The sequence below is a fragment of the Squalius cephalus genome (assembly GCF_949319135.1).
Source record: "Squalius cephalus genome assembly, chromosome: 5".
NCBI lineage: Eukaryota > Metazoa > Chordata > Actinopteri > Cypriniformes > Leuciscidae > Squalius > Squalius cephalus.
Window position 1 is genome coordinate 6,746,462 of NC_137126.1, and position 27,961 is coordinate 6,774,422.

At 39.2% G+C, this 27,961-nt stretch overlaps 1 protein-coding gene across 1 annotated transcript in view; it reads left to right on the forward strand.

The window, feature by feature from the left end:
- LOC307159394 (neuronal migration protein doublecortin-like) overlaps positions 1-27,670 on the forward strand; it is a 47,793-nt gene extending 20,123 nt beyond the window's left edge. The window contains exons 4-7 of the mRNA XM_079872739.1: positions 18,181-18,283; positions 19,269-19,358; positions 24,086-24,183; positions 25,877-27,670. Coding sequence (XP_079728865.1) covers positions 18,181-18,283; positions 19,269-19,358; positions 24,086-24,183; positions 25,877-25,933 — 348 coding nt within the window. The 3' untranslated portion in view covers positions 25,934-27,670. The remainder of the gene's footprint in view (positions 1-18,180; positions 18,284-19,268; positions 19,359-24,085; positions 24,184-25,876) is intronic.
- The last annotated feature ends 291 nt before the right edge of the window (positions 27,671-27,961 follow it).

Here is a 27,961-nt window from a genome sequence, read left to right on the forward strand (position 1 = left end):
AAAAGTTAATGGATCATGTTCATAGTTAATGTGGTTACTCAGATGGACACCTGTGTGAATTTAAAGTTGGCATGAAATGCAAGTTGCGATCGTCTTTTCTTCTCTACAGTAGCGTATATCCGAGAACAAACTGTAAGCTGTCAGTCAAGCGGACTTAACTTGTGTGACACATCTGCTGTCTTGATCTTCTTGATCGTCTTGCTGTGCTTTCAGTGGCCATGCTAATGGTTTGTCAGAGCTGCATGCTTTCATTTACATGCATTCTCACAATTGAATTGTATTTATACCGATGAGCCAAAACAATATGCTGTTGGTCCTCCCCGTCCTGCCAAAACAGCGCTGACCCGCAGAGGCATGGACTCTACAAGACCCCTGAAGGTGTCCTGTGGTGTCTGGCACCAACACGTTAGCAGAAGATCCTTCAAGTCCTGTAGGTTGCGAGGTGGAGCCGCCATGGATCGAACTTGTTGGTCCAGCACATCCCACAGATGTTCAACTGGATTTAGATCTGGGTAATTTGGAGGCCAGGGCAATACCTTTAGCTCTTTATCATGTTCCTAAAACCATTCCTGAAAAATCTGCGGCTAATGGCGCTTTTCCACTGCATGGTACGGCTCGGTACGGCTTGCTTTGGCTCGCTTTAAATGGTGCCACCTCTGTTGAGGTTCCAAACGTGCCGTGCCGATACTAAAATGTAACGTGAAAACACTACAGATCACTGATCGGTCAGAGGGAATCGTCACTACCAGCGTCATTGGATTTGCAACACAAGACATCAAACCCGCTAGATTTAAATAGTCAGCAACAGCCACCGCAGTATTATTTGTTAGCACAATTTTTTAAACGACTTGCTTGAAAAAAGAAATGGCAGAATCGTATCTGGATGGGGCGAGCAGGAATGAAAATGTTTTTCAGCAACTTTAACGATCAGTCTATATCCCCACCCACTTTGAAGCGGTACTAAACTGCAGTGGAAAAGCGAGCCGAGCCGAGACGAGTCGAAAAGTGAAGCGATTCTCACCACTGCCAACCGGGTTCAACCCACAAACTTGCCTTTTCAGAAATATTCTGATCCAGTCTCCTTGCCATTTGGCCCTTGTCAAAGTCGCTCATATCTTTATTCCTGCCCATTCCTCCAGCATCCAACACGTTGATTACGAGAACTCAAACCTTAATATGTGGCCTTGTTAGGAGATAATCAACGATATTTGCTTCACCTCTGACTGGTCATGATGTTTTGGCTCATCAGTGGATAGCTCCTAACTTATAAAAACAAACTGTGTTACTATAAGGAATTATTACCTGTATGCAAGTGTAATGTACTTTATCTAAATGAAATACATACACATCCCTTGCTTTTGCTCATGTGTCAGCGACTACCCCACTGGTATGCGTGGCATGGGTCACTTTCTGTCTAATTGGGCAGTTAGGGTTAGGTTTAATTCGTGTTAATTAGTGTGAACTACTTCAGAACTGTAAATTGTAAAGAACTGTAAATTTGTACTGCATAAAGCCAAGCTTGCCATTTTGAGAAATCTCTTGCCTTTTTGAGCTTCATGTGCATCAAAATGTGGGCGTGGCATCTGAAGCTTTTTGGGTTTAAGATTATGAAGGCACATGAATTTGAAAACATAAAAAAAAAAAAAAACAGGAATTATCCATTTTGATTTCATGATGACTTTAAGCTTCATGGAGCGCCCAGTTATTACCAGACAATTTGCATATCATCATGTGTGTGGTGCTGAATTTAAAACAAGATGGAAGGGGGACTAGAAACATTGTGCTGTACAGCACATGGACAAGGCATATCCCGTTTTCTTGCTGCCTCTCAAGCTCATAAACTCGGTGTTCTGAGACGCTGTCTGCAATGATTTTCATGTGGAGGTCAAAGTGGCGCATGATGCTTGTGTTGAGAGGTGCGTCTCCTCTCTTCTCTCTCACTATCGGCAGCTGCTATGGCTGGTTGCTAAGCAACCACATCTCTGCACAAAGACGGAGCCCAGCTGGGGTGGACTAGTCTGCCAGTCAGCGCGTCCTTCCGGAGGTGTGATTGTGAATGTGTGAGTGTGTGTGGAGGGGTTATTGAGTTTACTGTATGTATGTATGAGCTGAAAAGCTTACAGCTCCTTGTTGATTCATATGATCAATAAAAAAAATAAGAAAATCGCCCCATCTGTGTTAATACACACCTCTCATTATATAAGTATTTACTAGATTTTCACCTGATTTTTTTTATTTTTTTATTCTTTGCATGAGCAAAACTCAACGCTAGGGTGATAAGGTTAGGTTTGTTGGCAGTCAAAATAGTCGGTCCCCTGGACTTTCCTTTTATAGTCTTTGGAACTCATCCATTTTATTGTCTTGCAGGAGAAAAAGACAGATAATAGTTCACCTCTCCTGAACAAGCCACACAATTTCAGGTATCATTCATGTCTGTAGCACAAACAGTGCAGTAACGGTGTTGCTTACCTTAGCAAACACCTTAATAAGTAAATGCTTATGCAGAATTGAGCATGGAATATGATAATAAAATATAGTGGAATTTATTAAAGCACAGTTTGATTTTTCACTTTGTGTGTGTGAAACAGATGTTCACCCTTGGTTAGAAAGGGGTGCAATTTTGTTTAACATATTCTGAAAGAGGCATAATTATTCTCTGTCTGTGATCACGAAAACTGCACCCCTTCATTCTGGTATGTCCTCAGAATAACGCAGGCAGGGCGAGAGAGACAAAGAGAGACGGGGCCATTTTGTTTCTCTTTCCCTGTATTTGGCTGCAATCTAGTGGTTGTGCACTACACTATAAATCTTGTGCCCGTTGTGTAGTACTACACTCGACAGTATCACACCTCACAACTGAGACATGATTAGTGTAGCTCATCATTTCTGTATGAAAGGGGTCATGAACTGCAATTTTCTTTTTTTTCTTTTCTGTTTCCCGAGGTGCACTTATAATGTCAGTAGGATTTTTATTCTGGAACCTTAAGGGTTAGAAAGAAGTTATCAAAAGAAATTTGATTCACAAATCAACCTATATCATTCCTTTATGGTGAAATACGGTGAACGTGACTTCACCAAGTGTTCCTGGATTAACATTGATTGATCCTGGAACAACATTCCAATCAGATTTGATGGACAAGTTTACAGTTTATATCAGGTTTAGGCTTACAACCAGGGTTAGGTGCTTCTACATCAGTGTTATTCACCTATCATTTCCCTCTGATTTTAGGGGTAACTTATGGGTTAGGTTTAGGGTTAGGGATAGGGTTAGGACTACATTTTTTCGGACAGGAATGTTGTTCCAGGATCAACAAAATATGTTAACCCAGGAATATGTCTTACTTGGCAAAGTCACAGTGACCCTCAGGGGGCTAACAATTTCTAAAAATCAGCCATTGATATCAATTGGAATGGGTCTTATAGTTTAAACTGTTAGTTCACTTTCTTCTTTCAAACACAACCCTTAATATATAAAAAAGTTATATTAAAAAATATCCTGGCTCTTCCTAGCTTTATAATGGGAGTGAATGGTACCTTGTTTTTTGAAGCCCAAAAAAGCACATCCATCCATCAGAAAAGTAATCCATACAGCTCCAAGGGGTTATTAAGGCCTTCTGAAGAGAATCGATGTGTTTTTTGTAAGAAAAATATCTATTCATAACTTTATAAAACTATAATAAGTGGCTTCCGGTAACGCAAGTCTAGTTCTGGTGGAAGAGTGACCTCTGACCCGACGCATGATGTATTGATGAACACAGAAGCGCAGAGGAAACAGCAAAACAAAACACCGGTTATGAATTAGAAGTCTAAAACGAAAATTTTAAAGCTACACTGTGTAGGATTTTCTCCCATCTAGCGGTGAAATTGTTTATGACTGCCAACTATGTTTTAACTCCTACGGTGGCCGTATTAATTCAAATCTGCCGGCAGTCGCGAGTAATCTCCCCCTGGCATTTGTCATGGTGCCACTGAGTGTAAAAACGTGAAAGGCGAAGCTTGAATTTCCAGGTATGTCCCTCTTTGGCTAATGTATTTTCAAGATGGAGGCGCAACATGGCTGCCGCCATTCCAGCGACTCGCTTGTATGTATTCTAAATGGCAGATTCTACGCTTACGAGAATACTTGATTAGTTGGTAGAAGTAATTACACATTAATGAGCACATATCATTTTGAAAGAACAAAGTGTTTTTTTGCTAAGAATCAACTTAAAAAAATTACACAGTGTAGCTTTAAAGAGAAATGTCAGAGGATCTTGAGTTTGTTGCCCAGCTCTATTTGTCTGAACCGTTTATTCTCACCTCAGCTTACGCTACTCCTACATCCTACGTCATGCGTCGGGTCAGAGGTCACTCTTCCACCGGAACTCGACTCGCATACGGATGTTACCAGAAGCCAATCATTATAGTTTAGCAAAAACGCATCGCTTCTTTTCAGAAGGCCTTTATTAACCCCCTGAAGCCGTATGGATTACTTTTATGATGTATGGATGATGCGCTTATTTGGGCTTCAAAAAACAAGGAACCATTCACTCCCATTATAAATCTTGGAAGAGCCAGGATATTTTTAATACAACTTCAATTGTGTTTGGCTGAAAGAAGAAAGTCATATACACCTAAGATGGCTTGAGGGTGAGTAAACTATGGGATAATTTTCTTATAATTAACTAACCATAATTTTAACTAACCATTTAAAATCAGTGTAAATAGTTCAATAGCTTCACATGTATTAAAAACAGATGGAAATTCAATTAATATTATTGATACCAAAGGATTATAAATATACTCAGTTTGCAAAGAAATCTGGGATCTAAATTATTCTAAATCATTAAATGTTACCTTAATGTTTATATATCCTAATGTTATTGATAACACATCTGTCAAGTTGCCAGATATGATTGAATATATTGATGTCCTACTTAAAGAAACAATAATATCGTCATATTATTTTAGAAAAAAATACATCCCAGTGGACTACATTTTGGCATACATGACATGGCAGCTATATTTATTTTATTTTAATCTATTTTATATTTTGTGTGTTATATTTTTTATTTGAACCAAATGTGTCAAACTATGTTTTTTAAAAAGATCGCTACCAGTGTCCAGCGTGGATCGGTTTCTTTGTCCAGCAGGTTATTTGTATTCCATTCGGTAACTAGTGTGTGCGGTACAAAGCTAAGATATCTCTCTTTCTACATCAATGCTGTAAGCGCAGTTAGGGGAGGGGTGTATGCGCTTACCTCCAGAGGAAGATGGACGTCCAGTATTAAAATGCAGCACAGTCTTTGTGCTGGCAGAAACAAAACTACGAAAGAACCTTCTTAATATGCGGATGATCTCACTCACAGCCAATCAGATTCTTTCATTCCCTCACACATGCCCTTATCTGTCTAGCCATTCAAGAGAAGTGAATGGCTAGACATTTTTTTTCTGTTTTGCTGAGTGAGCGGGCTATAGACAGCAAGTAATCACATAGGATGTTGCTATGGCGACAACAAATCTGCAGGGCGAGTGATGGAACAGCAATTGCTGTGACAATAGTGCTGCAGGAATACGCTGAGTGGACGCTTTATGTTCAGCTTCACAAGACCAAACACGTGGTGGTACAAGAAACCATTTAAATCTACTACCTCACACAGTAGTACGCCCTCAGATTACATACTGCAGTGCATTTCTCTACTGTATTTAAAGCAAGGGCCCCTGACAGCTACACACAACCTCCTGTATACTCTATATGACTGCAAATAACACATCCAGTTTGAATCCTACATCAGTCAGCTATGAAACAGCTGGCCAGACAGTTGTCATGACAGCAGTGTCATATGGGACTTGTGGGCAGTGTATTATAACATCACTTTTGAGTGTGGCCTTGCAGATGACTGGAAGGGAAGAAAACAGCAGGGCAGAGGGACAAACATAAGAAATATGTGTTTACAGTGTAGGGCTGTAATGTATTGTGTCATGTATTGTGATCGCTATTTGATGACAAACATTTGATCTTATATTGCTGCTACTGAGACGTCTAGGCAAAAAGAACAAAGAGACCTCACTCTGCTGCCAATAGTTGCTTTTTAAGGGTATTCACACTTGGGTTCGATCTTTACAAGAATCTATGTGTAACGAATAAAGTCCACTGAAGGCAAGTAGTAGTGAGAACCCAAATGCAATTTATTCCAAAGCGTGATCAAACATAAAACAAAGGCATGATGAGGCATGGAACTCAAAACAAGAACATAAACGTACACAACATAACAGGAAACATTCAATACTCGACAAAGACACAGGGCAAACATGAGGGCTAAATATACAAAAGACTAATGACAAGACAAGGGACACCTGTGAACAATTAAACAATGACCCAATGACAACATGACACAACAGACAAGGGAACACATGGCAGGATCACATGACTAGAACAGGGGATCACATGACAGACAAGAACAAGAAACAAAACCCACAACGTGACATAGCCCCCCCCCCCCCCCCCCTTATGGGTGGCACCCGACGCCCATCAAAACCAAAACAGTACAGGAGGATGGCGGAACAGAGGCGGTCTTGGGGGAGGGATGGAGGGCCAGGCTTGCGCAGGAGAACGGGACCAGGACATGGCGGGCCTGGGCCTTGGGGCGTGGGCGGACCTGGGCCTTGGAGCGTGGGTGGACCTGGGCCATGGAGTGTGGGTGGACCTGGGCCTTGGAGCGTGGACGGACCTGGGCCGTGGAGCGTGGGTGTACCTGGGCCTTGGAGCGTGGGCGGACCTGGGCCGTGGAGTGTGGGTAGACCTGGGCCGTGGAGCATGGGTGGACCTGGGCCATGGAGCGTGGACGGGCCTGGGCCGTGGAGCATGGGTGGACCTGGGCCTTGGAGCGTGGGCGGACCTGGGCCGTGGAGTGTGGGTAGACCTGGGCCGTGGAGCATGGGTGGACCTGGGCCATGGAGCGTGGACGGACCTGGGCCGTGGAGCATGGGCGAAGCCGGCAGTGCAGGGGATGTGGGCGGAGCCGGCAGTGCAGGGGATGTGGGCGGAGCCGGTAGTGCAGGCGACCAGGGCGAAGCAGGCTGTGCAGGCGACCAGGGAGACACGGCCTCTGAAGCCTAATCAGGTACCTACTGCCCCTCCCCAAAATTTTCTTGGGACAAGACTCTGGCGTGGTGGCAGATATCTCAGGACGAGACTCGGGAACGGCGGCAGCCATCTCGGGACGAGACTCAGGCTTGATGGCCATCTCGGAACGAGACCCTGGCGTGGCGGCTATCTCGTCCGAAGACACAGACGTAGAGGCAGCCATCTTGTCCGAAGACTCAGGCTCAGCAGGACTGACGTGAAGTGACTCAGGATCGGCAGGACTGACGTGAAGAGACTCAGGCTCGGCAGGACTGACGTGAAGAGACTCAGGCTCGGCAGGACTGACGTGAAGAGACTCAGGATCGGCAGGACTGACGTGAAGAGACTCAGGCTCGGCAGGACTGACGTGAAGAGACTCAGGCTCGGCAGGACTGACGTGAAGAGACTCAGGCTCGGCAGGACTGACGTGAAGAGACTCAGGCTCGGCAGGACTGACGTGAAGTGACTCAGGCTCGGCAGGACTGACGTGAAGAGACTCAGGATCGGCAGGACTGACGTGAAGAGACTCAGGCTCGGCAGGATTGACGTGAAGAGACTCAGGCTCGGCAGGACTGACGTGAAGTGACTCAGGCTCGGCAGGACTGACGTGAAGAGACTCAGGCTCGGCAGGACTGACGTGAAGTGACTCAGGCTCGGCAGGACTGACGTGAAGAGACTCAGGCTCGGCAGGACTGACGTGAAGAGACTCAGGCTCGGCAGGACTGACGTGAAGTGACTCAGGCTCGGTAGGACTGACGTGAAGTGACTCAGGCTCGGCAGGACTGACGTGAAGAGACTCAGGCTCAGCAGGACTGACGTGAAGAGACTCAGGATCGGCAGGACTGACGTGAAGGGACTGACGTGAAGAGACTCAGGATCGGCAGGACTGACGTGAAGTGACTCAGGATCGGCAGGACTGACGTGAAGAGACTCAGGCTCGGCAGGACTGACGTGAAGAGACTCAGGCTCGGCAGGACTGACGTGAAGAGACTCAGGATAGGCAGGACTGACGTGAAGAGACTCAGGCTCGGCAGGACTGACGTGAAGAGACTCAGGCTCGGCAGGACTGACGTGAAGAGACTCAGGCTCGGCAGGACTGACGTGAAGTGACTCAGGCTCGGCAGGACTGACGTGAAGAGACTCAGGCTCGGCAGGACTGACGTGAAGTGACTCAGGCTCGGTAGGACTGACGTGAAGTGATTCAGGCTCGGCAGGACTGACGTGAAGAGACTCAGGCTCGGCAGGACTGACGTGAAGTGACTCAGGCTCGGCAGGACTGACGTGAAGAGACTCAGACTCGGCAGGACTGACGTGAAGTGACTCAGGCTCGGTAGGACTGACGTGAAGTGATTCAGGCTCGGCAGGACTGACTTGAAGAGACTCAGGCTCGGTAGGACTGACGTGAAGTGACTCAGGCTCGGCAGGACTGACGTGAAGAGACTCAGGATCAGCAGGACTGATGTGAAGAGACTCAGGCTCGGCAGGACTGACGTGAAGAGACTCAGGTTCGGCAGCGGCCGTGACAGGATGAAGCTCTGGCGTGAATGCGGTGGCGAGCGGTGTGAGCACTGGAGTTGCCAACATTAGAGTGGGCATGACATGAACTGGCTCAGGCTTAGAGGATACTGTGAGCTTGCGGGGCTCCTCATCCTCAAAGTCCACAGTAAATGATGAGCCGCTCAATAAAAGGGCACAGTCAATATATTGAGCCAGAGTGTAGTGAGGGGCATTGCCAGGCATGCAGTAATAAATATGATCATCCAGTCCATGGCGAAACATGTCTTTCAAGAGACAAGTCATTATTCTAATGTTATATTGGTAATTTGTTACAAAATAAAGTCTCTCACCTCAGAAAATTTAACTGTCAGACGTTATACTGTGCTTGTATACACACTCTTCAATTGCATATGCAAATGTGGAGGCGGGTGCTGTATATCACTTAACTATATATAAATAGAAAATTAAATTTGAAATTACGAGCATCCAATGTCATGAAATTATGAAAACGTACCAAAAAATTACATAAGTGGTACATCATGTGTTTGCTGGGAAGGATTTGCATGCAGGTATGATGTTCATTCTATTCATCAGAAATAAATATAAAAGTATACAGTATATATATACTTGTATACTTTTCTTCCATTTGCTGATTCGGAATCTGGCTGATCCATAAATTTTAAGGACACAGTTCATCTTAAAGCCACAATCCAGAGAAAGTCTTCTAGCATATCGCTGCTCCTGGAAGCTGTGATAAAAGATTATTCAGGGTGACACTTGTTTTTAACTGTCTTTTGTTAGAACCAGTTTCTCATCTGATTTTCTTGGGTAGGACAGATCTTAGCAGGTATTTGACTTTATGCTACTGATAAATGCCATCTATATTGATTGATTGATTGATTGATTGATTGATTGATTGATTGATTGATTTACTTGAGCCAGTAAATCTACAGAACACACAAGTTTTAAATATGCAAGCACAACAGTGTGATGAAAAAAAAAGACTAGTTATTTTGCTCTTTCTGTTCTTCATCTTCACCTAGTCCTTTTCTTTCCTTTTGTCCTCTGCTGTGTCTCTCTCTTCTCTCCTTCGTTTTGTCTTTCTGTTAGTCTTCCACCTTCTTTGCCTGTGTGTATTGTTTTTTTGGCATACGCTTTGCACGTTCTGCTGCTATACTCGTGCACACACACACACACACACACACACACACACACACACACATACACACACCTTTCTGGGTTTTTGGGTTAGCCATTAAGCCCTCTTTACTGTTCTCTTTTAAGTGAGAGCAGACATTAATTAGTGTGATTACTTGGGGCGATACCACATCTGAGAGTGTTTAAAAATCATTTATCATTCACGTCCATTGCTAAATGAATAGCAGCGTAAATGCAAGCGCAGACAGTCACCGCCCATCCCCAAAACAAATAGAGCTCCCAGAGGAGGGACAAGGGCTGTGTCTTCATTTTTTGTTCTTTTGTTTTGGCTATGTACATCACATGTCTTTGATATTTTACAAGGTATTTGCGAAACCCTCCTTAAAATAGTGTGATATAAAAAAAGCACTTGACTCAGTTTCTTAATGAAACTCATTTACTCTTATTAAATCTACACGCCTCTATTTTTGTAAATGAACAGAATTACATCTCAGACATATCAGTAATCTGAATAGCTCAATTATAGGCTGATGTGATCTGCCATTATGAGCCAGCATTATAATTGACTATTACAGATAAGTAATTGACTGTAATTGACTATTATCGGCACAATTTTATTTTTGCACAATATTTACACAAAATGTGCATTATCACTTGGCAGAGTACTTTGAAAAAGACACACTTCTGTTAATCGGCCAAGTACTTTAAGTGCGATTATCAGCTTCATCTGAAAACAGCTGAATATCAGCAAACATATCAGTCTGGCACTATTACAGTGTATTAAAGCACTGAATCACTCATATATATATATATATTTGGTATGAAGCATTCACTTTGTATATGAATGTGCCAGCATCATTCATATTCATTGATTTGTCTTTCTAACCATTTATTTGCAGTGATCTGAGTATACAAATAAATATGAAAAAATATGAATTAAAGGTAAAGTATGTTGTTTCTGTGACACTAATGGCACCTAACAGAATTACAAAATAAAGCAATTTTCAAACAACCTTGCAAACATATCGTCCAACATATGTGCGTGTTTTGACATGACGCACCACAGCTGTTTGAGGCTGTCTACACAAGACATTTGTTTTTCTGAACGGGTGCGTGATGATGCTGTATGGTATTGAAGTGTCCATTGTAATGCGTTGCATCGCAATGTCCCATTCGCTTTGACACGTTCATGACCTGTTTAATCTTTGAAGGTCTTAATGCAGTGAATTTGGGCTTTATTGTCTGTAACCGAAGATTTTCCCATGTAATGCGAAAAGAGCTGGAATGAGATTGATGGATCTTAGCAGACTTTTATGTTTTATGGTGCCTGGGAGGCTCTATGTTTACACTTTTGGTGGAGATAAACCCATGAATGACATACTAATAGTAGTCAATGAACAATAAACTGGGTTAAGAGAATGTATTTTAAGAAAAAAAATCTTTAAATATGAATGTTCATATGGATATGAAAGATATGAGATCTGATATAAGTATTATTCCAGAACAAGTCTGAAAACATCTGGATGGTGTTAAGAATATTATCCAGGCTTTTGCCGTCTTTCCTCCTCATATGGTATCAGAGTGATATTTGTAAAATGGAACTGGCAAGATGTTTTAAGACTAGCAAATATTTTAATAGTGATATTCTAGTTTCCAGCTGACTTAGGGGCAACCTGTTTGATTGTTAGAGAACCTGGCACCTGTTGTTTTTATCTAAATCTGAAATTGTGCAGCATATAAAGATTTATGTCCCTAAAAATACACTTGTAACTTTTTGCTATTAAAAATGCTGTTAATGAGAGAGTGTATAAAATCTATCTGTTAAACAACCTCTTTACCCTTTGATAAACCTATTATACTAATGATTCATATTTCAGCTGTCAGGACAAATTTAGCAGGAAATTACATACATACGTCATGTGTGTCACGTCATACTTTATCTGTACAAAGTACTGTATCTGTACTTTATCTTGCTCCGGCTGTGAGTAGTGTGAAGCAGGATGTTTGTCACAATGAACAAAAAAAATTTACCAGAGATCATTTAATACGGCAAACCTCAGGGAATCTATTGAATCGTTTCAATGAACCGGTTCAAAAACCGATTCATCGGTTCCTTACGTCATCAAGCAACGATGGCACTACACATTTATTAACTCAGTGCCATATTATATCAATGAAACGTTCAAATAAAGTTATTTGTGCCAAGGCATGTTCCCAGACAGCAACATAGTGTCGGCCCAGATCCGGCCCACATCTGGTACGTGTGGATTCCATGTGTACCAAATGTGGGCCGGATCTGGGCCGACTCTATGTTGCTGTTTGGGTTTGAAACATTCAAATAAAAAGTTATTTGTGTAAACGTATATTGCTAATTGTGGTCACAGTGGATCCTTTATGTCGGATAAGAGTATTGAGTTGCCTACATCTTGGATAAGGCAACTCACATTACAGCACACATTACAGACATGCATAAACGTGGATTTGTTCTACATTTCTAAAGTATATAGAAAGAATAAACCAGTCTTTTAAACTCCTTGATTTCACTTAACAACTTAAGATTTAATTTGAATGCAGAAGAAAGCATAGTAAAATTTATTTACATCTCTCGACAGAAGGGGTTTTGCAGGTTTTAATAAAATATTATTTAATAACAGTAGTCATATAAGCATATTTCCAGACCAGTACGTGCCTCAGGCTTGCATAGTATTGCCAACTCACTCATCAGACTCCTTGGTAATCCTCGGCAAACTTCAACAGTTGGTCGAACCAACTCATTCTCCCAAAAAAACGTGTTATATTGTTATATTATGTGCATATACACACAAGTATATTACACAGTAAAGGAAAGGTAAAAAAAAAAAAAAGAAAAAAAGCATAATAGATGAACTTCGAACCATGGTAACATCATCTGTTTGTAGCCCTTTGTATCACAAAAACACAGGCACAATAAACCATTGTGAACTCACACCTTTCAGACTGACCACTGCATAAGTTCATGTGCACTGCTCGATCTGTCCAGGAAAGAACATTCAAACAATTAAGGACTTTTTTTAATAATTGACAGGCTACAGACTGCCAGTGTGTGTGGGTTATGGGACTCCTGTGTGACCTATATTAAATTTAAGGGTGTGTTTGGGAGGGGTTATTGACGAATAAGAGGCATGTGGTCCTGGCAGCTGGTTAGGCAAGGATTAGAGGCTAAAGGGGGTGTCATTCTATGTCTTTTATTTGTGTGCGAGAGCCATAAGATGTAGTGATTATCCTAGCTGTGAATATAATCAAACAGTCACATGTAAATCCGCATTTCAAGTTGACTTTTTGAATAGCATTGTCACATGTCGCAGAGCCTGGCTTTCAACTAACCATCTAGTCTGCTTTGAAGATTATTCTGGCCAAGTACAACCCATTTAGATAGGAAGAGGCCATCAGAATGACATGCAAAATGACCAACTACAGCTTGTTTTTATGTGACATTTAGGCAGAAAACGAATATAACCCTAAGAAGCTACAGGTTTTTCTGTTTACTTGATGCTAAATATATCAAACAAAACTTTGACCAGAAAATCTGGCAAGAGAACAGAAACAAACAAAATATATTACATTTCATAAACTCACTTTGGCAGGAATGAGTGTCTTCCTACACACACACACACATATGCCGACATGCACAACCTTTCAAAAGGCAGCAACAAAGCAGAGCTAATTGATTCATTAATATTAATTAACATTAAGCATTGTTTTTTTTATCAGATCACATGCATGATTTATTATGCATGACATTTTACTAAAACTTAGAGTCTAAAAATCACTGTATATCTCTGTTTGAGTGACAGACTCATAATCAGCAGTCAGTCCCCGTTGACTCAGGGGTCCGCTGGGAGTCTGGCATTTACGACTTTGCTCTGTCTAATATTTGTTCCTGGATAGAGTATTATCTTCATAAAAATGTAATGTTGATGAGATTGAATGTTACATGTTGTCTATGTGACATTTTTGTTTGCAGATTCCTTTGAATGAGACATACACTCTTAGAAAAAGTAAAGGTTCAATGTGGGGTTCTTGATTCATTTTTAAAGAACCCTTTATTCCCTTTAGGTTTTATATAAGGAGAAATGTCTTAAATGACTGCATAATACTTGTTTCATGTTTAACGGGTTAATTTTTTTTTTTTTTTAAAGAATTTCAACATAATGTCATTTTTTAAAGAAAGTATAGTTTCATGTCTCGTAAAAATATTTATAGCTGCATGGGACATTTCCTTAGTTCACCCTCCACTGACAGGTGAGAAAGTCAGCTTTAGACTCTGCTCATACACATCCACAAATTTATTAACAAATAATGTATTAGATATTTTTCTAAGAATTGACTTGGGTGCATGGAAGTTCCTTTTAGTGAGTGTGATGTACCAAAAAAGTACCCAGCATGCAAAGATTCACTCTGCACACTCAAACAAATTTTCATGATTATTTTATTTTGTTACTCATTGAACCCCCTAATGCCTCTAGAACACACAGGGACACATCAAGTGGGCGAATGTTCAAAAGGACAGTGTGTTCAACGGTCGCAGGATCAAAGGGATGTGAACACAATGTACCTTTATCTTCAACAACCAGATATTCTTCTTAATTCATTTAATAAGGATAGTATACAATAGAATGCGTTATTTGATTTAGTCTTTTATATTGTACTTTTTAAACCTTGTAAATAAATCAGTTTTAATGTGCCAAAGCATTTCTTGGTTGTTCTAAAATTACGTTGTTCCCACATATAAATGACTAGTAAATTGAGTAAATGTTTTAAAAGAAACGGTATTTTATATACAGTGGTCCCAAAAAATATTTGGACAGACAGACAGACAGACAGACAGACAGATAGATAGATAGATAGATAGATAGATAGATAGATAGATAGATAGATAGATAGATAGATAGATAGATAGATAGATAGATAGATAGATAGATAGATAGATAGATAGATAGATAGATAGATAGATAGATAGATAGATAGATAGATATGGGCAAAATATACTGAATATGTTAAGCTAGAAGATAGATAGATAGATAGATAGATAGATAGATAGATAGATAGATAGATAGATAGATAGATAGATAGATAGATAGATAGATAGATAGATAGATAGATGATAGATAGATAGATATGGGCAAAATATACTGAATATGTTAGATAGATAGATAGATAGATAGATAGATAGATAGATAGATAGATAGATAGATAGATAGATAGATAGATAGATAGATAGATAGATAGACATGGGCAAAATATACTGAATATGTTAAGTTAGAATTAAAAGTAAATAAGAAAATATTACAAATAAAAATAATATTCACATCATTTCACTGTTAGTATGAAGGTCGCCTCTGTTTGTTTGAGGCACTCTGGCTTCACTTCTTATCATGTCACATGACAAAGCAACACCACACATCACCCGTCCCTTACACACACACACATAAGTGATCATGATCACAGCTGCCTGTGAGCTATAAGCAAATCATTTTGTAATGTAGGTCCTTCCTTAGATGCTGACCTCAGGAAACCCGTCATTGTCATTTAAGGAGAACACTATGAATTCCAGCTAAATAATTGCGAAGCTAGATGGTTAGGGACTGAAAACAGGTCATTTGATTGGTTCATTGATCCAGGGAGGGCCACGCCCACCAGACCTACTTATTCTTCTTAATTAATTCCCATCACTTCTGGCAATGCAGACACACACACACACACACACACACACACACACACACACACACACTCAAATGTTTCATGTTTCTCTTGCTCACTGTGATCTGAACTCTGTTTGTTCAGTCTGTCACATTGGCTGGCAGGAACAAACTCTATTAGTAGTGTCTGGATGAGAGGTGACGTGAGGTGACAGATGAGGGTCAGACACACACATACACACCCTGAATCTTAGCTTCCAGTTACAGTGCTGATGCACTACACTTACACACTAAAATCACACACATGCATAAACAAAAAGCCCAGAAATCACGGCTCAGAGTATCTGGACTGAAGACTTCTTCCCTTCAGGACATTCTAACACTGATCCAAATTCAGTATTAGAATGACTACCAGACCAATCAGACCCACCTCTCTTTTTTTTGTATAATAATTAATTGATGTGAATATTTTGAAAAGCTACAATCTTCCTTTAGCAGTCTCACACTGAAAATGTTCTTAAAATATAATATATTTTTTTATTAAATGTACTATTTATTATTATTTTTTTATGTAGAGGTTATAACATTAATGGGTTACTTCAAGTAAATAATTTAGAAGACAAAAAGGAGAGAAAAATGGGATCCCATTTTCCCAATTATGGAACTCCCTAAACATCTGGAGTGTAAAAGTGGACAGTTGATTTAAAAAAACTATACTTTCAAATTTGCTTGTAATACAAAGGCAGTTTTATTCTGTTTATTTATATGTGCATGGATAATATGCCTAGAGAATGAAGGAGAAATTATGCCCCAGCATTGTCCTTTGGGGACATCACTGTTGCCATGGTTTCATCATGCACCTCTTGACCTATGGCCTCTTTGACCCTTAGGTCATTCTGTGCCATAGGGAAAAAAAATATTACTGAGATTAAGCGTAAAGTTTATCATACATTTGAATTTATATTTTGTGCTGGACTGGGTGTGTCTGGGAACAATTTGCAGATTATGTGTCCCATGAGGCCTTCTTTATTGTCCCATTTTTATGAGCGGCTCTGACACACACACACACAGGAAGGGGAGTGGGCAGCAGGTGCAGGGGGTTGGACTGACACATGATTGGCAGGCGGATTGATTGCTTTTGAATGTCAGCTTGGATAATTATCAGAATCTGTCAGTAAGTGCCATACCGGCACATACTGACAGCAAAGTGGTTTAACAAGGTATTGTAGTGTTTTCTTTGACACACAGACTCTTGACAGACACAGACTTGGATATTAGCCTGAATTTCATTAATAAGTCATTTATAACAAAATCATCATAGAGCTCAGAGCCCGTAATCCTCAGACCTGGAATTGTGCATTTCACTATGAACACCAAAATGAATCTGTAATTTCAGTGATCAATAGACAAAACCACAATACATCAAACAACAGTCGTTATGCAAATTCCTTATTAACTTCCTTATTAAGCCAGTGCTTTTGAAAAAAGTTGCCAGCCACCGCCAGCATTTTTTTTCCACAAGTTTCATGGCCACCAGAACATTTATGAATATCTGAACATATTTATAAAAAGACAGAACAGACCCTCTAAAAGCTAGAATAAAACCTGTTTAATTCTAGCTTCTTTTTTATCAACACTTGTGGGTTTCATAAAAAAAAATTTTTGAGCACAAAGTTGATAAAATCGAATTTTTGTCAAAGACTATGTTTGGATCGGATTCAGAACGATGATCAAAACACAGATGGAGTAGATCGAGTCCATCAACACCCCCAAAGCTTCACAGTCCTATAGCTCGTCCTGGGTCCACATTTTATTCAGTAACATTAGGCAGCTTTGATTTATATGCACAGCAACATATTAAAAACACTCTAAACATGGTAACATTGCCCTAGAAACCATCCAGAACAAACCACATAGCAACACCCTTAGTAGCCACCCAGAACACCATAGCATTCTGCCAAGAAAACATTCTGCATTTTTCCAATTAAAAAAAAAAAATATATATTTCATTTATTTAATACTGATTTGCAAATTAGCACATCCTCAAAAATAGATTTTGGGAGGTTTTGTCAGATTTAGCTCACTTCTGGGTATAAATTTGTATGTAGGTAGGCGTATGTGTATTATACACACATACATACACATACACACACACACACACACACACTCGCTCGCACACATCCATCCAAGTATGCAGACACACACCCTGCTGGCCAGCTGTTCACGGCAAGGGCGGCATAGATTAGCTTTGTCATATATCACTGTCTCTCTCTCTCTCTCTCTTTGTGTGTGTGTGTGTGTGTTAAGTGATAGACTGGGGTGGGACTCTTTACTTGGCTGGTGGTGACCCAATTTTAGCACAGAATGTCAAATAGCTGTCTTCAACAACGTCCAAAACATTTAGTTAGCTTATGAACAACTGGAGGAAACTCTATGTACGAATGTATCTGTGGCAGAGACATGGCAGAGATACATGTCTAAAAATGCTGGGTTAAAAACAACCCAATTTTAGTCATTTTGGCAACCCAGGACTGGGTTAAACAAGCTCAGCACTGGGACCCAGCTGGGTTGGGTTAAATGTTTGAAAGTCTGGAATAAACTGCATGACGTGCATGCCTTCTTTCACATTCATATTTCCAACCCAGCACCATTGGGTTACTGATTATGATTATCAACTCAAATTGGATCACATCAACCCAGCTTCCTTATATTTCAATATTTTGTTGCTTATCTTCTTTTTAGGTGACTTGCTTGCAAGATTTCTTTGGTGATGATGACGTTTTCATTGCATGTGGACCAGAAAAATTCCGCTATGCACAAGATGACTTCTCTCTGGATGAAAACGGTAGGTCACACCTTTTAATAAATGAGAAATCTAATATTGGTGATAAAATAAATTGGTTTTGTGTCCATTCTTACAGCTCAAACTAAATCTGCCCATTCTCAAAGATAAATGTTCAATATGTAGAATGATCTGTTAGGTATCCACCATGTAACATAACTGCCAACCCTAAACAAAACTAACTTCTTTAATTAAAAAATCTATTAGTAAGAACATAAAGAAGCGTCTGTGGTTAACATTATTCCCATTTCAGACCAAACAGAGAAAGTTCTCTAATTCAAACAAATATCTACAGTAGTAAAATTAATCATTGTATTTTTAGCCCCCCTTGTTATCAGTAAAGCCTTCGATTCAGCTGATCACAATATTTTCAGCCAGACTGGCTTGTTAACTTTTTCAAGAGCGGTTTGTTTTTTTACTTGAAGAATAGACTGACATATTTAACCGAGTAACATTTTGTACACCAGTACCTTAAGTATTTTTTACTATTGCCGCATAAGCAACTCAGTTTAGTCAAGTCAGTGTGACATCTGTATAATCTCAGTAACACTTTCAGTCTGTGTGTGTCTTAGAGACGGTAGTGAGAGCAGGAGGAAGCTTCATGCTATTGGATGTCATTCATTTAGCCTCTCAGAATCAGGCTTTCAAATGGCTTAATGCATTATTCAGATTCACATTTACATATGTAAATAGCCAATGTGCGACTCACATGGGTGTAATAAGGTTCAGAGACATAGATAAGGAGTCAGACAGAGAGAGAGAGCGAAAGAGACAGAAATAATATATTGATTTGTGTCTGCAGTAGGAGCATCACCAAGAACGTTTACAAGCTACAAGATACACAGACATTTTAAGTAGCTATGCAAAGTTTTTCAGGGTGTTTCACTTGCATTTCATGGAATTTGTTGGTGGCTTCTCTAATTTGTTCTATTCTTAAAGGCTGCTTTTACTTCATACGTATGCTTTGTCTCTGTTTCTCTTGCCGCAGAGTGTCGGGTAATGAAGGCCCCTAAAGGACAGAGGGGCTCCACCAAGAGTCCCGGCCCAATGCGACGCTGCAAGTCTCCGGCTGATTCCAGTGAGCCTATAATTATGTGATTCATGTCAGCTCAACACACCTTTAACTCCATACTGAAGCTTTACTAACTATAGTCAATTCCACATCGAGCTAAAGCACCACAATTTCTTGCATGGATGATTGGCAAGCTTTCTACAATAATACACTTTATTTTCTTCTAAACTGCTTTGTCCATTATATTACATTAACATGTTTATTTTTGCTTACACCGTTAAATTATGCATGATTATGAATCATCTGTTGTTTTGTTTTGATGAGATTTTTAACACCTTGTCACTTTAATTTGTTTTTTTGTTAATCTATCATAATCTCGCAATTGCTCATGTTTGTGTGTGTTCTTGCAATGGCCTGTGCAATTAACCTTCTGTGTGCATAAATGGTTAATACTGTCAGAATGATTTTAATATATGTCATACATGCATAGCTACTAAAGTTAATAAACAGATTATTGATGGTTAAACCTCAAAGACCCAATGCAACAAAACTGAAACAGCTGTTTAAATTAATGAATTAATGAATACCTTTTTTAATTAAATGTACAGTATGTTACAACTACTTACGAAAGCAAATCACACAGCAGTTTTGAATCAAATTCGATTTCTTTTCACAACATGTTCAGTTCAAAAATTCACATGTATATATATTTTAAATATTTGTCATCATAGTCTAATGAAACTTTAAAGAGTGCTCTGAAATGAACGTACTGAAGTTCTAGCTCACTGGGAAGGTCTTTATAAAATTCAAAGCAACTCCTCTAAATGCTTTTTCAGCTATTATATCAGGGATCTGTATGCTATAGGAATATTCCAGCATCATAACACTTTAGAGAATATCAGAGGACTGCTCTGAGCATATCCGAATTTTAGACTGCATTCTGGGAAAGTTTTTCACAACGACAAAAATTCACCCGAATAACAAAATATGCACAAACATCATGTTTCTTATTACCCCGGAAGGAAGGAAGGAAGGAAGGAAGGAAGGAAGGAAGGAAGGAAGGAAGGAAGGAAGGAAGGAAGGAAGGAAGGAAGGAAGGAAGGAAGGAAGGAAGGAAGGGTTTGTGTCTCAGAGGATTAAAGGATGAAGAGAGAGGACGCCTGTCACACAAGTTTGAGTTTGATGTAAGCAGATAGATTTGCACTGTTACATGTTTAATATTTTAGAGAGGAAGGATCACTCAATCTTCCAAGGGAGACTGAAGCCTGGGGACACTTTTTAATCTGATGAGGAGGGCAAAAAGGCCATGCTTGCTTACTAGAGGATCAAGACTAATAAACAAAAGAGTTTAGTTTATAAGCAGACGTGGCATCTACAGGAAAAAACACAGGCAAACAAAGTGTCCCATCAACAGTACTGTCATATGAGGTCAAATGTAAGCATTATTACTTTGGCAGGGTTACATGCAGAGGTGGTGGCTGGGAAAGAGATGAGATTTTAGTGATGGGGGAAAAAAGAAACCATTAAAATGTCCTCGTTGACCTTTCCACAGTCAGCAGAATCATGGTATGACTGCCATCTTGTGGTGGCAGAACCTCACAGAGTTCTAAATCATTTAGTTAAAGGGATAGTTCACACAAAAATTCTGTCATCATTTACTCACCCTCAAGTTGTTCCAAACCCGTATGAATTTCTTTCTTCTGCTGAACACAAAAGAAGAATGTCGGTTGATAGGCCCCATTGATTTTTTTTCTTCTCCATACTATGGAAGTCAAGGGCGTCCATCAACTGTTTGGTTACCGACATTCTTCAAAATATATTCTTTTGTGTTCAGTAGAAGAAAGAAGTTTAGGACAAAAAAAGTGATTGCCCCTGCAGACAAAATGTGTCATTAAAATGTTGGTTCTGTTTTCTGGAAGAAGAAAAATGTATAGGTCTATCTGCTAACATTTTATTTTATTTATTTTTTATTTTATTTTTTTGTGTTGTACACTATTATATACTGAAGATAACCTCAGACCTAAAAGCCAGACATGGACTAAAAGCCATAAAACAAATTTTGATGTTCATGAGGTCTTTAATATGAAGAATATTTGTTTCACAAAAAAAGACTAGTTCATTTGTGCATGCTAACCTTTCTTGCATGGCCTGTGTGCTTTAAATTAGTGTATCTGTATCACTGTGCACACTCACTGGTGGCTGGACTAATGTTTTTTTTTTATTATTATTATTATTATTTCTTTTCATGTTTCTTTATATCTCTCCCCCTTGTTTTAAAGCCCATATTGTAAGTTTTGTATTGAACTGCTCTCCTTTTGAAATAAATGAACAAGGACATTTCGAGCATTTTATATTTGGTTATTTGTTTTGTTTACCATCAGTTCTTGTTTTATACATCCATTTAGTTCTCTATTTTTCAGATTCTCTTTCATTCCATATTTTACACTATTATTTGGGTTCAGAGTTTTAAGTTCAGCTTATTAATTACAGCAAGGAAACCCTCTCTTCTGATTTTAGCAGTATACACCGTAAACCCAAAAAAGTTGGCAAAACTGAAAAAAAAAACCGAGGCAATCAGTTACATAAAAATTTGAAGTTAAGAAATTCAAAGTTAAAGTAAGCAGAACTGGCAGATTTTTATTTTGTACAGTCCATTTTAATTGCTCTTAACTTGAAATATTTGCGTAAGCTAACTCATACATTTCATTTAAAATTAACGTAATCTTAACGTAAATATTTTTTAGAAATGGAAACTTGCTAATTCAGTAAATGCTAACCTGCTAATTGGTAACACGATGCTTTGAACAAGTAAGACAATATAGAACATTTAACATACAGTATATCTGTTCTCAAACCAAGCTCATGCTCCACTCATCACCGTGACCCCCCAAAAAACATACATAGCAGAAACTATTCTAAATTAGCATAGCAAACATTAAACACTACTAATCTTCCACTTAACAGTAATCTTGTTAACAACAACAACAAAAAAAAAAACATTAAATAACACTTAATTTTAGCATTTACTCTCACATTCGAGTGTCATGGTAAAGCATGCTGGGAAATAGAAATTCCCAGCCCAGCCCAAATTCGGTTAAATTTAAGTTTGTTTAAATGAACAGAAACAAGTCAATAAAACTCAAAACAATGAAGCGATTCAGATTACTTAAAATGTGTAAGTTCTGTGAACTCAAAAGATAAAGAAAGTTCTACATACTCTTAAAAGTAATTTGATTGAACTAATTTGTTAAATTTAAGTCTATCCTATATAGTGGAGCGGCTAAGTGATATAATCGTTCAGTTTATGATACAAGCGTGAAAATTGGCATGAGCAGTCTCCATGGGTCACTTGACAAGAAAAATTGTCCGAGCCACTTGAAATTTCAAGATTTTTCTTTTTTCAATATGGCCGACAACTTAGTGGAGCAGTTAAGTGATATAGTGGTTTATTTGGTGATACAAGCATGAAAATTGCCATCAGCAGTCTCTGATGGTCACTAGACAATAAGCCACCCACAGCTACTTGAAATTTCAAGATGGCGGCCATTTTTCAAGCTGGCCGACACCTTAGTGGAGCAGTTAAGTGATATAGTGGTTTATTTGGTGATACAAACATGAAAATTGGCATGAGCAGTCTCTGATGGTCACTAGACAATAAGCCACCCACAGCTACTTGAAATTTCAAGATGGCGGCCATTTTTCAAGATGGCCACCACCTTAGTGGAGCAATTAGGCTCATGGCAATTTTCATGCTTGTATCACCAACTAAATGATTTCTTAAGCCTAATTGCTCCACTAAGGTGGTGGCCATCTTGAAAAATGGCCGCCATCTTGAAATTTCAAGTAGCTGTAGGTGGCTTATTGTCAAGTGACCCACAGAGACTGCTCATGCCAATTTTCATGCTTGTATCACCAAATAAACCACTCTATCTTGAAAAATGGCCGCCATCTTGAAATTTCAAGTGGCTCGGACAATTTTCTTGTCAAGTGACCCATGGAGACTGCTCATGCCAATTTTCACGCTTGTATCATAAACTGAACGATTCTGCCAAACATAAGCACTTAACCGCTCCACTAATACTCAAACCAATCAATTATTTTGAGCATAAGGGTGAATTATATTGTAGGCTCTTCATATTCTTTAATCTTTAGCACTTTAGATATTTAAGTGATAATGAAACGAAAGCCTAGGGGCAAGCTATTGTACCGACAAAAAAAATTTTATGGACCTATTTGCTTTTTTAGGAGTGTAACCGATCATGAACACACAGCAAGACTAACTTAGAGAAAATCTGCATTTAATTAGCACATGAAAGGCTAAGATCAGCACTTTTAGAGAAGTTTTACATATCTCCTTATCCAGGTCTTCCAACAGCGCCTGGCTTTTCATCTGAGATTCTGTTCTCTTTGTTTTATTTATTCATTAGCTGGAGCGGTTTTAAGGCCTGGCGTCTGGTCCTTAGGTTTTTGTACTGCTTAAAAGAAAGCTCTGTTTTTGAAACAGCCTTTAGTACATTAGTACACACACGATCACACCACTCTCTCATATAAACACAGCTCTGGTGTCTCATAGCAACCTGCTCTATTCATAGAGAGATGTGTAAATGAGTTCCAGCTAACAGATACACACACTAGCAGCTGGCTAGACAACAGTTGACATCATGATTACACAGAAAGGAGGGAAGACACTGCCTAACCCCACAATTTGTCTTTTCTTTTCCCTTAATCTTTCTGTCTGTGGCTCTCCTTCTATCCCCCTCTTTCACATTTGCACTTTTTATTTCGCTCTCTAGCTAACGGGACAGGCTCCAGTAGTCAGCTCTCTACGCCCATCTCTAAGCAGTCGCCCATCTCGACCCCGACTAGCCCTGGCAGCACTCGCAAACAGAAGGTAATGTTCTGTCAATTCCTGTATCTATAGGTTAACCACCTAAACTAACCCTTCGTATCATTTTTCTGAATATGTTTAGAATGGCATGTTACCATACTATTGTTAATTTTCTTTCAGTATGCAGTATGTTAACTTTGAACAAAAATGAGCACACTGCATGTAATGCTGTACTCCACAATGCAATGCATTCAACTTAACTTCCAATTCGGTATCATGCAGAAGAGGTTTGTGGTGCTTTTATAATACTTTTTGCGCTATTTTGAACCGTAACAATCATAATGCACAGCATCTGATTTGGATCGATCCCATCTGACCAATATCCAATCTGTCAAAAATGGTCAGTATTGGACAGTGTACAGTAGGCAGAAGTATGCTAGTAATTCCGGTCACCATGATTTTGCCAAGTAAGACATGTTTCTGGGTCAGCATGTTTTGTTGATCCTGGAACTACATTCCTGTCCAAAACTTTAGTCCTAACCATATTCCTATCCCTAAACCTAACCCTACCCATAAGTTATCCCTAAAATCAGAGGGATATGATACGATATGAGGTGAATAACGCTGATGTAGAAGCACCTAACCCTGGTAGTAAGCCTAAACTTCACATAAACTAAACTTGAATGTAATCTCAAATCTGATTGGTTGATTGAAATGTTGTTCCAGGATCAACAAAGATGTTGATCCAGGAAAATGTTGTGAAATGATGTTCACCTTGCAACCACTGTGCATGCCAACTAACTCTCATTAGAGTATTAGTAGACTGTTAGGTTAGGGTCACCTACTGTAGAAGAATAAGTTCACATGTAGTTGCAAAGTTACTTATGGTCAGTAGAATGCCTGTTGGTGGAGCATCAAAATAAAGTGTTAGCAGATATTAAGCAGACAGTCTACTAATACTCTAATGACTGGTAGACATGTTGTTGCAAAGTTACTTATAGTTAGTAAAATGTCTGTAGTGGACTATCGAAATAAAGTGTTACCAAATACTCTCCTCCCTTAAATTTTGCGTCTGAAAGGGAAACTCCTACAAATGCAAATGCAAGAAGTTCAGCCGCAAAAACAACTCTGTCCACACCTTTTCATTGCTGATTTTCACTGCATGTAAATCCTGACAGTAGTTTGCGCTGGCACAAGCTGTAAGTAAATCTGGCCCTAACAGTATGGCTGTGTTTGGGGCAAATTAATGAGAGCTAGTTGATCTGTATTGCAAAGTTACTTATAGTTAGTAGAATGTCTAAAGTGGACTATTGAAATAAAACCTAACACAGTATTTAAATAAATACTGAAACGTGAGGATTTATTTACTGGTAATTGCATCATTATTTAACGCACAAAAAAGAATGAACCCATTTTGCGATCGACGGGAACTGCAGAGAACAGAGAGAGCGTGATGGAAGGGAGAGAATTTTCTCCACTCGTGTTCATTTATCTGGAATGCCAGAGGAAAATTTTATGCAAATGTAACTTTGCCAACTTTTGCCTGCGCCTGTGATGTACCTGATTCTCATCGGCTCTGCTGGTTTGCGACCCTACGCTTATTTGTGTTCTTTAATTTGTGCATTATCTGGGCAATTCCCACTCCAATCTGCGCTTTTATGGGATTGCGGTCTCACGCTAATTTGCTCTGTTTAGTAAATCTGGCTCTTAATTATGATGTTCACCATGACTTACCCTACCCTCTTTTCACCTCTAGGATCTATACTTGCCTCTGTCTCTGGAAGATGATGATTCACAGGGGGAGTCCATGTAGACTCTTTCCGCTCCGTACGCCGATCAACATGCCAGTAACAGAGGCATCTCCGGTGCTATCTGTCTTGGAAACATCAACATCACCGCCCTAGTTGCCAGGGTGAATGCACGCATCACCTTTGCTGGCCCTTGGCCGTCAGGCTTTAGACCTCGAGGCTTTGCAGCGATGGTCAGTGCACTATTTGCTGCTTGAGAATTTGTTGCATCCATTTTCTGTGTTTTGATAATAGATTTGTAGTGAGTGATGAAAATGTTAAGTATATGCGGGGCATATGCTGCATTTTTCACTTGTATTATAACAACAAACACCCAAATTTGTACATGTGGTCTGCTGTGGGAATTCATTTTATATATATGAGAAATTTGAGAAACTTAAGTGTTAACACACAGCAGGTCGGTTTAGCTCTTTAAACATCCAACCATCATTTTTTAAACCAATAGTTTTGACTTTTTCATACTGACTTTTTTAAAAGCTTGGTCTTATGAATTTCAAGCAGCAAATAGTCATTTTTACAAGGGTGTAATAGTCTGACTTGTACAAGACAAAAAAGACAAAAAAAAAAGTAAAAAAAAACAACAAACAAACAAAAAAAAACTGGATGCACCATTGATAATTTTTATTAATCTCTTTTTGTAACCCTCTCTCTCTCTCTCTCTCTCTCTCTCTGTGCAATGGTTTAGTGTGTTTTAAAGCCCATGAAGTTGAAATAGAGCCCACAGAAAAGACTCTATTCATATCACTGTAAATAATGTGTACAGCCTACTCTAAGACACCAACATCAATGTTTTTACATTGTTGCGATGACTTTAAAACATAGATATAATGTTAAATGTCAATAGCTCTGAAGGTACTCATTGAAAATTGAGAGGGGGGCCAAAAGCCATATAACAAGGTCTATTTGCTTTCAAAAACAATCACATTAAGTTTTAAAAAGGTAAAAGTTAGGTAATAACAGCAGCAGATTTCTGTTCAAATGGATTGGATTAAAGGACTAGAAAATTAAAACCAGTAGGACTTATGAAAAGATTGTCCATTCAAGTTTTCTAAAGCACTATGATTGCTCTATGTGAGGAACAGACAATTTAAGTCCTTATTCACTGAAACCTTGCTCTTTACTGCAGCTCTTAAATGTCATTCACAAGAAAACGCTGATGCAAGATTGCATGCCATTGTTTGTCATTTGTGTTATATCCAATTGTGACACATCAAGTTTGAAAACGATGAATATGCGGGGAAGGTTTTCAGTGAATAATGATTTTTTTCTCACACAAAGCTATTGTAAGTCGTATGAACCATTTTATAGAGCTTATTTGAAGCTCCAGATAGCCTTGTGGTATGAAAAAGAGAAGCATGAACATTCTTCCAAATTAATACTTTGTTCAAGATAAAATGTCATACAGGTTTAGAGCGACACGATGAGCATTTCCATTTTTGGATGACTATTCCTTTTGAAATTGAGTTTGAACGTGTCTTTTAAGGTACAGTGTCTTTTTTAGAAAGCCAAAGTTATGTTGAAAAGAGGGAAGCTGAAAAATAATATTTTCTCTGAAGATGAACAGAATATCACACCTGCACATTTACACATTAGAAAACCAAATACATACGATATGATGATGGAATTCAGTGTATAATAGCAAATTGCATTCATTTCTCAATCACAACATCAAAGTGATCTCTGCAAGTGATATCTCTTGATCAACTCTTTGACAGACAAAAAAAAAAAAAAAAAAAAAGAAACCTAGCACAACAAAACTGCACAAATCCGGCAAACCCTTTGATGATCCTTCGAAAATATATAATTTCCATTTCCAACTGTCTCAAGATGATTTTTCACCTTCCATGGTGCCTTTCATACACCATCCTCTATAAAAAAAAGCAAAACAAAAAAAACTACAAGAAAACGATAAACACACATCTGTCAGTTGTTTACTGTATCTTTATGAAATGTTTGATATGAAGTGGGGCTCAAACACTAACTATAACTACATCCTCTGTAATCTGTTACTGTAGTAGTTTATCAGGGTAATT